General features: G+C 34.5%; 1 protein-coding gene across 16 annotated transcripts in view; it reads right to left on the bottom strand.

Annotated features, from left to right (window-relative positions):
• The window catches only part of Dock10 (dedicator of cytokinesis 10), a 266,509-nt gene that overhangs the window by 132,526 nt on the left and 117,010 nt on the right, over positions 1-16,973 (bottom strand). For all 16 annotated transcript variants that reach the window (XR_010043486.1, XM_063237241.1, XM_063237245.1 and 13 more), the window contains exon 3: positions 15,109-15,198. Coding sequence is in view for 15 of the 16 variants with exons in the window: in XM_063237241.1 (XP_063093311.1) it covers positions 15,109-15,198 (90 nt within the window). In the remaining variant the exon portion in view is untranslated. The remainder of the gene's footprint in view (positions 1-15,108; positions 15,199-16,973) is intronic.

Raw genomic sequence — 16,973 nt, 5'->3', positions numbered from 1 at the left:
AAGCACTTAACCACTCTGCAAGCACTTAGCAAATACTTGCTTTCCAAACATTGGTTTTCCAGCAGGTTTCATTAAATTTATAATTCACATGCACAACAAGTTCTAATAACAATTAGTTTTTTCTTGATTTATAAAAGTAGAATTTTGCAGAAGGATGATAGTTTTCATTATGAAAGACTTGTGTTTTAATCAAATGACTTCTGAATATATCTGTTAGGTTTCCTGTATCTTTTGGTCACAATCAGTCTTGGACTACATGATCCTTAAGAATCCTTATAAATCTGGAATTTCTGATTATGAAAAAGTCAGTGCATTTTACAAACATTACCATTTTTCCTACAGAGTTATGGCATTTGGAAATGTTATGCATAGAAAATTACTCTCTATTCTTTGCCCCACCCACACAGTTACTCTAAGAAGTTCATTAAAAACTATTATGATTACAGCTTCTCTTTGTCCACTAAGCTGAAATGATCTGTTGCAAATTCAAAGTCACAGGCTCTGCCTGTTATAATAATGCAGTAAGTCAAATTACCCCTCACTTCCTAACCTTTGGTACCTGCTTCAAAACACCAACTCCTCCAACCCTTTCCAATGGAGATGGCCACAGTAGGCTTCAAAGAAAAAGACTACAGAATGGGCAGCAGCTTGCTGAGCTAGTTCATTTTTCCAAACAGCGATGGATGCAGAGTTTTCTTATTTCTTGGCTTTGCTTGTTGAGCTTTCATGCTTGCCGTCTCTGCCTGTTCGTGTTTAGACACAAGAAAGCTAGCCACAGGCAGCCTGGTGAAAGGCTTTGTGCCTTTAAGATATGACTTCCTAAACTGTGGACGCTATCTTAGTGTTTATGAACGCTCTAGTGTTAGTCATGAAGTCAAGTTCTTGAGTTACATCAGAGAACCAAAATCTGAACCAAAATCTGTGGGCTTGAGGGGGCAGTGCAGTATTCTGTAAGTTCCATGGGTGATTCTGGAAACGTGAAGAGATGTTTCTATGGCACCAAATAGAATCAGTCATTCCCATGAATGAGAATTTGGTTCCTTCTGGAAACACTGACTGGAAACTCAGAGCCTTTGGGGCCCCAGCTTTGTGAACCTAGTAATTGGTACAGACATTGCCTGTCAAAGAACATCTATTCCAGCATGAGGTGTTATTCACAGACAATATTCTATATATTTGTTGAGAGAATAATCTCCTACACCTCTCTTCCTTTAGAAATGACTAAACATGATAATTTGACATTCCAAAAATACACAAATATTTCAGAAAAGAATGGGTGACTATAAAAGATACCCTAAAGCATCTTCCTCCTCTTCTTCAGAGAATCATGAACTGAAATTGTGTTATATATCTCAAACAATAATTTGTTTGGCAATATAATTTGTCCATCTCTTAAAGAGACTGATTATTAGACTTTTGGCTGCTGAGTAATAAGCAGGTAACAGATAACTTTTTAGATGCAAAAATTATGTTACTTTCTGGCTACAGAAGTTTATTTAATTATATAACTAGTTTCTTGCCAGAAGATGAATAAAGCCACAAAAAGCGCTCACTTTGACCCTCTATCCCCACTGGGATTCATTCCGTATTTGTATAATAATGGTGGTAATTTTCATGTTCATTTCATTATTATAAAGTTCAGGAGTACTTATGGCTATTGCACAAATGTTGATGGTAAAGCATCATGAAATTAAGTGAATTTACCTAAATAGTGCATTGAAAGAATGGATAATTTACTATCCTCAGGGAGACATTTCTGAGAGTATGGGAACACAGTCAGTGAGGTCAGCAGCTAGAATATGGGATTGCTCTGCAACCAGGATACGTGATCACCCAATCTACAGATACTGCAAAAAAAAGAGGAAAGGCACAAAAAACAGTTTCCCTTCCACTGAATCACAGTATGTGTTACTTTAAAATGCAGTAATTAATTTTTGTAGTATAAAAACAAGTTGGACAAGTGGGGCCTGCTGGTACATGCCTGTTATCCTAGCACTCAGGAGACTGAGACAGGAGAATCATTACAAGTTCTAGACCAACCTGGGTTACAAAGTGAACTCAAGGCCAGCCTGATCTGCACAGTGAGACCCTGTGTCAAAAAAACAAGAACACCACCAAAAACACATTGGAAAAATTTAAAACGTATGCTACACTCCTGACACTAGTAATTTAAAAGCACGTATGGTCCAGTTTAAGACATCATGACATGATTACATTTAATGGGTCTTGATTCTCATTTCTGAAAATATTTACTGGGTGTGCTGGTTTGTACCTGTAGTCCAAATTGTTTGGTAGTCTGAGGCAGGAGGCTTGTGAGTTCAAGGCTCACCTGGGTAACATGGTAAACTCCATTGCAAAAAATAAAAAAATAAAGAAAGCATAATAAATAAAATGTTCACATGTTCCTAGGCATTCTTATATATGTAGAAGTATGTAGATGCAATGTAAAACAGGATGCTACAATCAAGTGTCAAACATCATGAAAATCATCTTTAAACATTGTGAACTTCTGAGTAGCTTAGAGGGTGGTGCACAGTCTTTGCTAAATGTGAACTGAAAGTAAACCAAAATACTTAGCTTCTATTTTCAAAATATTATACGCTCTTTTCAGGCAAGCGTACAAATCATAACATTAGACTTTCATTAAGGACACTTGTGTCTGAGCTGGGCCCATATACTTAATTTTTCCCAGCTGGATTTCACCAGTAATTAGTTAGGCCATGAAGAAAGAATAGTATTTTAAAAAAAGCTCAGTGATATTATGATTTAATCGATCTTCCCATGTAAAATATATAACCTGGGTATTATTCAATGCAATCAAAATTCCTGGTTCAAGCTTACAATGGATTCATGTTTATTTTTACGTTCCAAGGACTCTGGTTTATACATCTGTGTGTTTATCCACTGCCAACCATTGTAGGATGATTTTTATTGTGGAGAAGGAAGAGCCAATTTAGAATTGGAAAATCTTTTTTATATTATGAAACAAGACTATTATTGGAATTTTTAATGAGAAGATTAATTTCTTCAGAGTAGTGAAATGTGAAACACATAGCCATTTTTTGGCAATGTTTTCCTACAGTTATTTCAATAATATTTTATTCTAATGATACTAAAACTAAATGCACTTGAACTTATCTGAATCATGTATTGTACTTTTATTGCAGTTAGTGGTAAAATCTAGTGAAAAAATTTGGAATAATCATTTGTTCTGGCCATGATGAGACTACAACACTTAGGATAAATAGGACAAGGTTAAATGTGACCAAACAGCAAACGTTGATGTCTCAATTTTCCACTAAGTTTTTGAGGTCAGAAGATAAACATTCCTTATAAATGTATCTTTTTAAAAAGTACACACAAAATGAAATTGCCATAACATTCCACGAAACTTTCATCAAGTGAATTAAGAGTCTCACAAAAAATCTTTTTACTGATACTATTTACATTCAGAAAGGATGTGACTTTTTAAAATTTGGAGCAATTTTATAGGTGCATTTTTGTCAACATTCTTCAAGAATTAAAGTTGTACACATAACCCTAATGTCACATCATAGAAGAAAATTCTACAGTGAGAAGTACCATGCCCACTATGTTGTGATCTCATGTTTACAAATGTGTTTGAATCATTCATTTACTGTGCAACATTTCAGAATCAAGAAACAATATTAATTTTTATATCATTTATTTATACTTGGAGCTCCCCACTCTCTTCATGTATTGAAAGAAATATTTATTTCTGGATGGGTTTGGAGGTACATTATATACATGTGTACATAAACATTGCCAAAAAATGGGTTGCAAAGATTTGCAAAAAGTACACTAAACAAAGGCATTTTGGATGGCAGTCTGAAATTAAATATAAAGTATTAAAATTATTTAACTGTGAAAACAAGAAAAGAATTTTCCTGTATTTCTTCAATACTAGGTAAATTTCATTATGATTAGATACCTTTCTTGCAGTTAAAAAAGATAAGCAGAATAATATTAATCCCTCCCTCTAAAATTTTTTTCACTATGTCTAGGACTCAAGTTGTTCATATCTCCTTTACTTCCATAAAGCTTACATAATTTGCTTTCTCTGTTGAATATTTATAGTTTTCTCCTGAATTAGTTAAATGTCTTTTGGCTGAGGCCAATATGGTGGAAGAGGAAGAAGACAAAGAATTCATTTTCAGTATTACAGTCATTTGATTGTTATTTTGTTTATATTTAAAATTTTTTGCTTTTCAACAAAATTAGGAATGCACTGGTATGTAATCTAAAGGTAACTGAATGTCCTGCTGAAAATGTTTAATTTTTTTGTGCATATGCTGTGCTGCCTGAAGAGTTCCAATAATTTTATTACGTTTACTTTTGAAATACTATAGATGAAGTGATAAAGATAACATAACCTACATCCCATCAAGTTCAACCCACTGTACTCAGGCTACGCTCACAACTTCTGAAACTTCTCTGCTAAGACCACCAGTGACCAGTGTCAGATCTAGTGAGGCTGTCTCCATATTCTAGTGGTGTCTTATGCCATTCATATACTCTCCCACGAGTGACTATTTTCTCTTAATTCTCAGACACCAATTTTTCCTTGCTCTTTTTCTGTCTCTCTGCTTGCAACATTTCACTGCCTCTGTGGGATCCTCCTGACCAATCTTCTAGTGGAAATATAGCTTAGAGACCCAATCTGCCAGCTCTAGTCCAGCTGTCATGCATGTTCATGCTGAAATTTAGACCAACTCTCCCCCTTCCTTCTCTGTCTCTGTCGTGTCCCATCCATCTATGCATCCCCTCCCCTCCCCTCTTCCTCACTTTTTACTTGCTTCAACTAGATCTTCTTTATTTTCTTTTGGGTACCTTATTTAAATTAATGACACAGCAATCTAGCTAGTAGCACAAGCCATAAATGTGGAAGGACTTTCTGTCAACACATTTCTCTCCTTTACTTTCCTTTCAGTGTTCAAATTCTGTCGACTCTGTCTTCTTAATAGTTTTTGATTTTTACAACAGCCATATGGCCATTTGTTAGTCTAGGTCTTTGGTATCAGTCACCAAGGCTACAAATAGTTTTCTAACCATTCAAATTTTCTTCATGTTTACTTATCCCCAAATAATCCACACTTGATCTGCTTTTGGGTTTTTTAAAATTTTGATTTTTATTAGTATATACTTGCATACTTTCATTCCTTGTGGGGGTTAGAACACTTATATAACGTGTCTTCATTCTTTGTACATCCTGTTTCCCTACCTGCTCCATATTTTGGTTCTGCTTCCATTTGTGAAAGATCTATGTCCCTGTTTCCTATTATCTATCTTTATTCTGCTCTTTAATTTATTTACACTTTGGATTTATCATATGAAAAAACAAACATTTAAACTTGTGTATCTGATTTACTTTACTAACGTTATTACCTCAAAGTACATCTATTTTCCTACAAATGATTCAAATTGATTCTTCTTTATAGGAAAGTTGAACTCCATTTTGTAAAAGTACCACATTTCCTTTATCATTCTTCTGTTAGTGGACATACAGGCTGCTTCCAAGATTTAGGCTTTATGAGTTGTGCTGCTATAAACATGGGTATTCATGTATCACTGTAATATGTTTTTAACTCTTTCAGGAAGATACTAGAAAGAGAATAGCTGGATGAAATGGGATCTCTAGTTTTAGTTTTCTAAGGAATCTCACCACTGACTTCCATAGTAGTTATATCAGCTTACATTTCTATCAATAATGGAGTCAGGTTTCTTGTTCCCCTGCAAACTTGCCAACATATGTTATTATTTGATTTCTTCATAACAGCCATTCTTTTGGAGGAAGATCAAATCTCAGTGTTGTTTTAATTTGCATTTCTGCAGTGGCCCGAGATGCTGAACAGTTTTCCATGTATTTATTGTCCATTTTTACTTCTCTTTCTCAGAAATGTATATTCATTTCAGTTATCCTTTTTTTAGTTGTTTCTGTTTCAGTTTTTTATGTTTTATTTGTTTGTTTGTTTGTTTTTGGGGGTGCTGGATCTTTGGTATGAAAGTAACTTGTTCTTTAGATTAGGAATGCTCTATGGGGCACTTGTCAGATTCTATTGCAAAAATCTGATCACGGGTTTGTTACTTTTTGCCTGGTAGTGTATTCTTCAAGGTCAAAGGCTGTGCTATACTCATTTGGTAGCATTCACTTAGTAAGTGATAAATAGTGAATAACCCAGTCCAATCTTTCATCCAGTGGTTTATAACCATTATTGCATACAATGAATGTGATCCATAGTAATAATAAGTAGGGGAAGGACTTTTTAGGTAAAGAATTTAACCCTTTGGAAAAAAAGGCAATTAACTTTATTAATTGAATTAAGAATAACAGATTCTTAACCACTGTCTTAAGTCACTTTCTTATCTCAGACACAATTTCTAACACTCACAATTTAAAGGAAGAGAGGCTTATTTCAGCTCATGGTTTGTAGAGGATTTATTCCAGAGCTGGCTGGCTCCCAGACAAGAAGGGCACAGTGGAAGGAGTCCAGTGCAGCAAAGATGCACATGGCATAACATCAGGAAGCAGAGAGTGAGGGGAAGAGCCAGGGAGAAAGATGCAGGTTTCCGGGTCAGGCCTCACTGAACCCTGCCTTCCAAGCAGGTTCTGCCTCCTATAGCATATCCAGCTTTACATATATCAGTGGATTAATGCACGGATAAGTATGATGCCCCTAATCCAATCACTTCAAGTAGCTTCATCTCTGAACACGAGTTTTTAAGGGACATCCTTTGTCTAACCCATAGAAAAACCTAAAAGAGCAACTTGCTTTTGCTATTGAATCCATATTTACCCTCAGGATAACAAAAACAGTGGTATAAAAATTAAGTAGAAGATTCAGAAGAGAAAACTCTAAAGCAATATTCTGAGCTTTATGATTATTATTACGTGTTTCAAACTTTCACCTTATTTATTCTTATAATATGCTGTATGAGGATAACAGAACAGCCATCACTGGGATTTGTCTGGGATGGTGTTCTAGGACTGTGAGAAATCCTTGGACAAAGGTGGGCATTTTTGATACTAATGAAAAGGATCAAGAATAAAGGTTTGCCCACGAAAATAAACAGTCAATTTATTTGGTGTTTTTGGACGCTTTAGTATTCCATTTTACTTCATTAGAAACTATACCAAAGAACTGCTATTAAAACATAGTTAATTATTCTATTTTACTTGAACTATATTTTTCCCAATTTTGAATTTTTATTTTAAAGAGAAAAAACAATAAAAACAATGACAGAATTTCATAACAAGATAATAGGAAATTAACAATGGTTAATATATTAAGTATTTTTATCTTCAAAGTAACTCAGATTACAAGATATAGGTATGCAAAACTGATCAAATAATATACACACACCCTGTTCTTTTCAATGAACTAAAATAAATTAGTAGTATAATTATCTTAGCATATATATATATATATATATATATATATATATATAATTTCTTTTCCCATTTCCCCTATCCCTGTTCTTTCCTTTTGAGAACTTTCTTTGCCTTTCATGATATCTATTATAGGTTTTGGATCTTATTTACTCTTTCAGTTTCTTACATTAGGGAAATAATATGATGTTTATACATACAAGTCTGATTTACTTCACTTATGATTGTGGTCATTAGTTGCATCCATTTATCTATACTCCATTGTATAAAAGTACATCTTTTTTATCCATTCCTTGTTTGATTATATCCCTAACTCTAATTTTTTTTGGACCAGGGATTGAACTCACGAACTCATGTTTGCCAGTCAGGTACCTGTACCGCTGAGCTAACTCCCTGGGTCTTATACCCTAATTCTTTATGATCTTCTTAGATCAAACTTATATCAGTATTTCTCAAAAGTATTTAAGGAAATGGACATTCCATGTCCATGACCAAATAAATCTGAAAAATGTTTCATACCATATTTCCATTTAAAATAGCCTCAAAAGATGTCTGTTAACAAAGAGTCTCAGGAAAAATGTTCATTGTGTGTGTATACGTGTGTGTAGGGTGTGTGTGTGTGTGGGTGTGTGTGTGTGTGTGTGGGTGTGTGATAAGAAATCTATAAATGACCTACATGTCTGGATCTCTGAAGGACATTTTGCCTTTGTGAAACTGTCTTGTGCCCTGATTCAAATCATGATGTCTTCCAATTTTTAGTGTGAATATTCTGTGGGAAATTATAGCTTCCAACTACATTTATTCTTCTTAAATCTAATTTGTATATTCTATCCAGTTTAGGTCCTATTTATTGATTTATTTAAATTTTTTTCTTGGAGACTATTTCTAGTCTGGAATTTCTTTTTTTTCCCAAGTATTTTCTTTATTGTTATTATTTTTAATTTTTTTTTTATTTTAACAACAAACTCTTCTTTATTACTGTAACTTAGCACTGTCTAGATATAGACAGGACATAATCACTGTGTATGTATATGTGCATTTACATTTATAGACACTGATAGTTTGTTCTTATTTTAAAATTTTGTATCTGTATCTATTTAATTCCCAAGTATTTTATCCTTGGGGACGAAGTGATTAAAGAGAGGCTTAAGCTCTTGAATTTCTTATTTTCTCCACTTTATGGTTATTCCACTGTTATGGCAGGGTTGGTGTCCACCAGTTGGAGGGCTTTGTCATCAGAGCAACTTATCACCCTAATAGCTTGTTGGCATTCCTTAGTTATGCAGCAGAAGTAGTGGCCTAGGCTTTCTTTTCTTCTGAGCCACTACATCTCTCAATGTTCTGCTCCCTCATCTTTTTTTTTCTTTTAATAAAGACACAGTAAACTAAGAGCCCCATTTTAATTAGAGGTCTGAGCCTTAGCTTTTATTATTTGTTTGTGTTATTAAAATGGAAATTTTGCTACAGAAATTTTGCTTCAGAAATCTGCATCCTATTTATACATCCCTTTAACTGCCCTCCTTCCCAGTGGGAGTGGGCTTATTTTTTTCCCGGAAGTGTCTAATAGCATTTTTTACATGGTTATTGATGTTGATGTCAAGTCACTTACAAGGATCAGATAAATAGTTCCAAGTTGTTGTTTTCCAACTGTTTGCATACTATTGTATCACTATTTTTATCTTTAGAATCATGTGTTTATCTTTAGAATCAGTGTTATATAAGAATGAAGAAATTAAGGTAAAAAAGATTACTAGTTTGTCAAAACAAAGGATATATTCCCTTGTGAACAGCAGGAATATCCTCACTGTGTCAGGTTATAAGCATATAGCTTAAAGAAATTTATCAAAGGATCTCACAAGAAGGCAGGTAAGGACACAGAGTGTGGGTTCAGAGAGAGCAGAGCCTTACTTCTGGTGCTCCTTAACCTGGGCAAGTTAGTTAATCACAGAGAGCCTGTTTTCTAGGTGGTAACATGCCTAGATTATAACACGTATGCCAGAGTGCTTACAGAGTACACTGTGGCACAGCTATGAGACAATGTTAGCATAACTGAAGTGTTTTGGTGGATGTGAACTAAGTCTCTGCTTTTGTGTGGGAAGCAACTTTCCACTTAATAAATAGGGAGGAGAATTAATAGCAGATAAGACAGAAATGGAGACACAATTCATTTTATTTAAATATCATAAAATACAAAATCATTCAAGATGTGAAAAAAAAGTCTACTGTCTTTCCAGGAGGCTCAGAATGGTCAACATGGAGCAATGTAAAAGAACTCAAAATTTTATAGAACTAGATGTGCTTAAACTAGATTCTCATCAATTTGCTGCCTAGCAACCATGACATTTGTCCCTGTCACTCTGCAAGGAGCCACTGAACAATTTAGGACAGGTTGGACCCAAAAATGATTTTTACTACATCAGCCAAGGTAAGGTAGACATATTTCTACAAAAATCTTGTAGAGATCACTGAATTCATATTAATGCTGGCTTAAGCAGGTTTCAAAACTGCAATCAGTGTTCCTTCAGACTGGTCCATTTAGCGACATACATCAGCATTACCTGGGCAAAAACTACAGTGCAGTTGTCAGTGTGAAGCAGAGAGAAACATTCCCTGAAAAAAGAATCACAAGTACAAAGCCCCACAAGGCAGTTAGTACTGTGGTCAAGAGCCCAAGGGCTCGGGCTAAGTGGCAGGAGTCCAGAGACTGGATCTGTCTATTTCTAGCTGTCTCACACTGGCTGAGCAAGTTTCTTGATCTTCCTATGCCATGGTTTCCTCATTATTAAAAGGTGCCAATGAATTTAATGATGCAGCATTTACATATAATTAGAACAAGTAAATGGCTTAGAAACATAACTGGCACAGAAGTAAGCAGTCAATAAAGGTTAGGCTTTATTGACAATTGGGGTCAAGGCATTTGGCCAGTGTAATTCTCTGGGGTCATTTCTCTATCTTAAACCAGCTGCCTGATGACCCCTTTCTTTTTAATCTACGTTCTGTAGGCCTATTGGTATTCAATTACCATGCAGGAATATTTGTAATCAGGCTTTATCTTTTCCCCATTGGGTAAATTCAAGTTTCCATTTTATCTGCATCCTTAAAACCAATCACAATCATGGGAATTTTTGCTGGATTTACACTTAGACAGAAAAATTAGCAATAAATGAAACAGATTATTACAAGGTTTTCCCTGTCTCTCTCCCTGCTCTTCTTCTTCCATCTCTCCCTCCTTCCCCCTCTCTCTTTCTTTCTTTTCTTTTGCAGACACAATCCTTCTGCCTCAGCCTCCCTAATGCTAGGATTACAAGCATGCACCACCACGCCCAGCTCGCTCTCTCTTCTCTCTCTCTCTCTCTCTCTCTCTCTCTCTCTCTTTTATAAACCTCAGATTCATACAGTTGTGAAAACCATGAGACGATTCAGTGATTCTGACAAGGAGAGAGAAATTCTCTTTCCTGAGTTTTGCTATAAAAAAGTAGCAGTTTGGGAGCTACATGGCTCTGCAGTAAACAATCACTCTAGTCAGTTTCTCTTTGAAGCAGAGAGATTCTTGTAGGAGAAGAGAGAGGCTCAGCGCAAAAAATGAGAAAAGAAGCCTGTGAGTAGTTGAAGGAAATTACGGTGAGAAGAAAAGTGAAGGCAGAAAATTTCTCCCTAGGAGAAAGGCAAGGTTTGTGGTCAATCTGTTCTCACCTGAAGATAATGTTATCAGAGAGCTACGCGGTCCATGTGAAGGTTTGGAGTTTTGGTGCTGAAGCTCTGGAAATGTACTAAACTAAAGACCACTAAGGATTCCAGAATAGACTTTTGATATGTCACATGTTGAATGGTTCTGATTCGCAGACCATCTTCCCCTTGGAAAAACAACGAATCTGGGACCTTGGCCTTATCCAGAGATCAGTAGTAGGGGTTGTGAAATGGTCCTAGGATTTAGGGTTTGGGATGATTGGCCCTAACTGAAAGGCATACTTAGAAATAAAATGAGGTAAAAAGAAGCATGAAATAAAAGTCTCTAAAATTATGAAATCACTTGTAAATCCATAGTAATTATGTTAAAAAAAAATGAGCCACTTCAGATGAACTTAATTGACTTCTATGAATGACAGACAAGCCCAGGAGGTAAAATCATAAAATGAAATGCACATGAAAATTTAATATGACATTTTCCTTACCAGTGTAAAACACAACAATACTAAGTAATATTGTTTAGGGAACCAATTAATGATTTAAAAAATTATGCTGAATTTTAAATTTTGGAGACAAGTTTGGGCAAATAGGGTTGATTGCTTCCAATTCTGGTAGCATTTAAAAAGATACTTTAAATAACATTATTTCAAAATATTTTGTAATTATAACATTTGTTTGCAATACTGCAACAATGTAGAATTATATTGAAAATAAATATTTCCCTTCCCTTGACAACCCGAAGCTAATAAGTAGCCAATATCAAGGGTTTGGTGTGTGTATCTTTCCTAGAATTATACAAACATATTTATGTATGCATGTATGGGTTTTATATCTTTAATGATATCACACATCACACTGTATAACTGCCTTTTTCTCTTAACAGTGTATCATGGACATCTAAAGTCAGGTATTTAAATATGCATATGTTTGTTACTGACTGTATATTACCACAAAATACAGATGTGCCAAAACTTTTTCAGCCTCTTCCCTATTTAATTGATATTGGAAATCAAAGCAGTAATATACATGGTTGTTTATTATATCTTAGTGCTCTAGAATTCCTTGTGTATCTTTATACGTACCACATAAAAGACATCTATGAATTAGATATACTTTTGAGAACTAATTAATACACGTCTGAGATCTAATTTATAGATGTCTTTTATGTGGTATATATAATGATACACAAACATAAAAAAGAAATTCTAGAGCACTAAGATATAATAACTACGTATATTACAGCTTTGATTTCCAATATCAGTTAAAGTGTATAAATGTAATGAACATTGCGTGATGGCATTTCTTTCACTATATTCTCACTATCAATAAATAATATTCATTTGAGAAATTTCTCCCTGAAAATATCACATGTGACTCTCGTTTCAACTTGTATTTCCTGGATTACTAATGTATGCCTCTTAGTGGACTGAAATCTATTGGTGAATTACATGATACTAACTTCTATTTATATTTTCTTTGATTGCTGTTTTCATGTTAATTTGTAGAATTTTGATTATTTAGAATATATATACATATTTTTTTGTGTGTGTACGTGTGGCAGGCAAAAGATACAATGAGTTACAAATAATTTCTTCACTTAAATATTTCTTTTACTCTAACATCATTTATTGCATACATTTTTAAAATTTTTACTTGCTTCAATCTACCCTTTTTCCGTGACTTTCCACTTAAAATATTTTTTTAATTTTTTATAAATTTTGTTTTTAAAATTTAGATTTTAGATTCATCTGGAATTTGCCTTTTAAATATAATATGAAATACGAGCTAACTTAATTTTCTTCTAAATGAATATCCAAGTGATATTTGTTAAATTCTCTGACCTTCCCAAAAGACTTTGATGTGCTTGTCACCTTTACTGTTTGTTGAATAACTCTATGCATCTGAAGAGAGTTGTTTTACTTGTTTGCCTAGTCTAAATCATTGTAAAAGATGTAGAAGGTCTCAGTTTATATTTTAAATATAGCATTTCTCCAAAATAAAAGGATAAAAAAGAATACTAAAACCAAATCTCACTCACGAATATAAATACACAAATTGTAAACAGTAATTTGAATGCAATAGTATACTAGGATAATAGTACAACTTCAACAAGAAAGTTTATTCCAGTAATGCCAACAAGGATGTAAAGAACAGCCATTAATTCTATTAACCACACTAACACACACAAAAAAACAGGAAAGCTGTTTTACCAGAAGACTGGGTGTGCATGGGCTCATAGGGCAGCTATTCTTTACAAGCATTTCAAAGAGACTAAGTAAGAAAGACACTTGGTTTTCTTTCCTTCTCTTTCTTCCCTTTATTTGATACCAGGAATCCTCCAACTCACAACCTTACACTTGCCAGGCAGGCACTTACACCATTGAGCTAAACACTGGCCCCAGGAAAACATCTCTTGAAACATGATTAAAAGATGTCAGACACTAACATAATATACTTTATTTCATAAAGTATCACAGACAGTAAAGCTCCCCCTAAAATCAAGAATAAGACAGGAAGTCCAATATTAGCTTATTCAACATTCTTTTAGCAGTATTAGCAATAGGTTAAAATGAAATTAAAAAAAAAAGTATACTTACTAGAAACGATTTTGATTGTTTACAATTGGTATAACTACACATCTAAAAATAAAATAAATGCCCCCTAGGACAAGAGTTTACTAAGCTAGTTGCTAATACCAAAATCAATATCTTTTTTTTTATTTAAAGGAAAAAGAAAAAACAAAACAAAACAGTATAAGGGTACAAGTAATACAGAATGTCAAAAAAACAGTAAGAAATCACTAGTTAATAGATTACATATTGTCATCTTAAAAATAGTTGTTTAAGTTACAAGATTAAAGCATACAAAGGGACTTTCAAACAGTGAAACTGCAAACAGTTGTGTTCAATGATCCAACAAAAACCCAGCAATAAGGTCATCTATCTTAACACATCTAAGCACACTTGCAGTTGTATCCTTTAGAGCACTTTTTTCCCCTCTCTTTTTCACAACATTTACACATTTTGGGTTTTATTACTCCCATTGTTCTTATTACTTTTTTCCAAAATCAATATTTTATAAGAAATATCAGTAATTAACAGTAGAAAGAAAAGAAAATGTCGTAACCCAATGTAAACTTGGAGAAATCAGTGTGAAATAATGGAATTGGACAAACCTAAACAGATGAATTTATGACAAGTGAACATTTGAACTGAAAAGTACAGAATATGTATTATTAGACATAGGAACATTGATAAGACACTAAAAATGCAAAGTACACTAATGCAAATATGTACGTGCACTGTGCAAAGGGTATTCCTAGTGCGTGCAACTTCAGTTAAATCCTGATTAGGACACCCACTTCCTCAAACCAGAGACTGCATTCAGACACTACTGCTTTCAGTTTGACCTATGCTGGTCTAAACTTTCTTACTGGATTTTCTGTAAAGGAAGTGTAAGGCTTCATTTCTTCATTCTGAAGAGTATCTGTGGTGTGCAAACCCACCCCCTGTCCTAAACAGTCTGGAGTGAGGGTAGAAGACAAAGTCTGTTTGGTGGCCTTCTCATATACCAATTGAATGCAAGCATTTGCTTGCTCGCGTATGATTTTATCAGGTCCCTAAGTGTGGACACAGAGATTTACCATTAACTATTTCCATAATTAGTGCTTAGGATAAATGTTCCTTAAAATAGAAATTTCATTATCTAAAATTCTCATGTTGTATTTCTTATGATCCAGTCTAAGTAAAATAAATTACTTATATTAAAATATTTAAGTATTTCTCAACATGGTGGTTTTAGGAAAAGTTAAAAAAAATCTAAAACTTGAACTCTTTATCTAAAAATGAAAAGTGACTCAGAGGAACAAGCCACAGGTGATGAAGGTTGAAGGCCATCAACTACTCAGAACATGGAGAATTCTCTGGAGGTGACATTAGCTGTCAATGGCATTCAGAACTCTCTGGGGAAAGCAAATTGTTTCATAAAGTAACAGATCGAAGCATCATATGTACCTCTTTCACCAGCAAATTTTCTGCTTTGTGCTCTGCATCTTCAGGGACTGTTGAGTATAATGTTCGGATATCCCAAGACACTGTGGCTGTCTAGAAGAATAACAAAAAGAATCAAGTTATTTTCGTTCTTGGCATGGAAAGATAACACAGAGAGACTCTGCAGATCTCACCAATTTAATCTCTATGAAGGAGGATCCTAATTTTTTTATTCTACTACCAGCATCATTACACTTTTCATTTTATCAGTGTACTTTATAATTTTAAGCTCATTTTCTTTTCCCACAGAGAGTAAAAATTTGGGTATCTAAATTTTAGATGCTTTGGTTTTTCTACTAGAATCTTTTTAAATTGTTCATATTGAAGTGAATTTGAAATGATGGTATAACTTACAGAATTAGCAACATTTAATACTATTATTAAAAAATCTCCTTAATATCAACAGGGTAAACAGTACTTTTTAAGAGCTGTTGTGTGTGTGTGCACTTAGCAACAAGCTTGACAAAACAATGCTAAGTAAATTTGGTCTTAAAGAAAATGGTCCTGTTTTTAGTGTCCTTATTTTTGTAGTAATAAGCAAACTATTTTTCAACTTCTATGCTAAACAAATAGAATACTATTAAATGGATGTACCTAAACAGATGTATGGAGTACTTCATAAGACAACTAAAATATGATTTCATAGGATGCTTCCTCTTTATAGCTTCTGCTCCGTTGGTCTGATGAGGAATGACTTGGCCTAAAACAGTGGTTTGCATCAACGGCCATCAGCTTCTGTTAGCCTGCATACCTCAGAGCTTCTATGTGATGCCACGGGGGAAAATCTGTGGTATTCATGGTCCACTCACTGAGACCTTTAATATTCCATACTCCTCAAATCACAAAGGATTCACCAGGGTAACTTTGAAGGTTCATTCAAATTGGCCCAGATGAAGTGCATTGTTCTGGATTGTTAATTATCTTCTAGAATAATTTTGAGAACTTCAAAACCATCCTTAGTTTTGGAGAAGATTGGCATGGCACGGGTGAAGGGAGTCTAGTTTCTTCCGTACATGGCCATCACACCCAGCTCAGCCACCAGGGCAACATCATGCCCATTATTCCTTTTCTTTGAATTCTCATGATTTCTTCAAATCCCTCTTTTCTTCACTTCTAATGTGAGTTCCATGAGGGGAAGAAATACTGTCTTCTTTGTTTACTGCTATAATCTTAGGGCAAGGCCATGTGCTTGAATCTTCTTTTTTAAGAACATATTGAGCATGTGCAAGGATTTGTGTGTCCACCATGTAGCTATGTGTTGTGAGTTGTATATGATTGTCTAGTATCTATGAGAGCATGTGTGGCTGAAGGTTGTATATGGGTGTGTCTGCATCATCACTGTGAGACATATGACTTCATGAGAGTGTGTTGTACTTGAGTATTTAATATGTGTGATGTAAACATGTATATGGTGTGTGTGTATGGTACACGAATATGTGTAGTATGTCAGTATGTGCATGTCTGCTTATGTGGGAAAGCACACAATGCATGAATGTGTCTATGTGATAGTGCACACACATGCATGTTAGAAAGCATAGTTTTGACACTGTGAAAAAGGAAGAATGCTATGTGAGTCTAACAAGATGAGAGATTGAAAAAATGAGACTATGTTCCAGATGAATCACATAGTCAGAATAAATGCTCATTTTAAACACAGCGCCAGACAGAGCTCCTGGGGCCACTGCATTTGCACTAGCATTTGACTACAGCTGAAGATTTGAAAAACCTGTGGCTACCAATTCAAACTAAATGTAGATAGAAGGAACAAATGTAGATACAGAGATGGATTAGGGAGTGCTTATTTTCTGTATAAAGTATGACAGAACCAA

The sequence above is a fragment of the Cavia porcellus genome, unplaced genomic scaffold (genome assembly GCF_034190915.1).
Source record: "Cavia porcellus strain 051 isolate PalLab524CR breed Dunkin Hartley unplaced genomic scaffold, mCavPor4.1 scaffold_26, whole genome shotgun sequence".
In the NCBI taxonomy this organism is placed as follows: domain Eukaryota; kingdom Metazoa; phylum Chordata; class Mammalia; order Rodentia; family Caviidae; genus Cavia; species Cavia porcellus.
The sequence above is the reverse complement of the archived record's forward strand: the minus strand, read 5'-3'. Positions and strand labels throughout refer to the sequence as shown.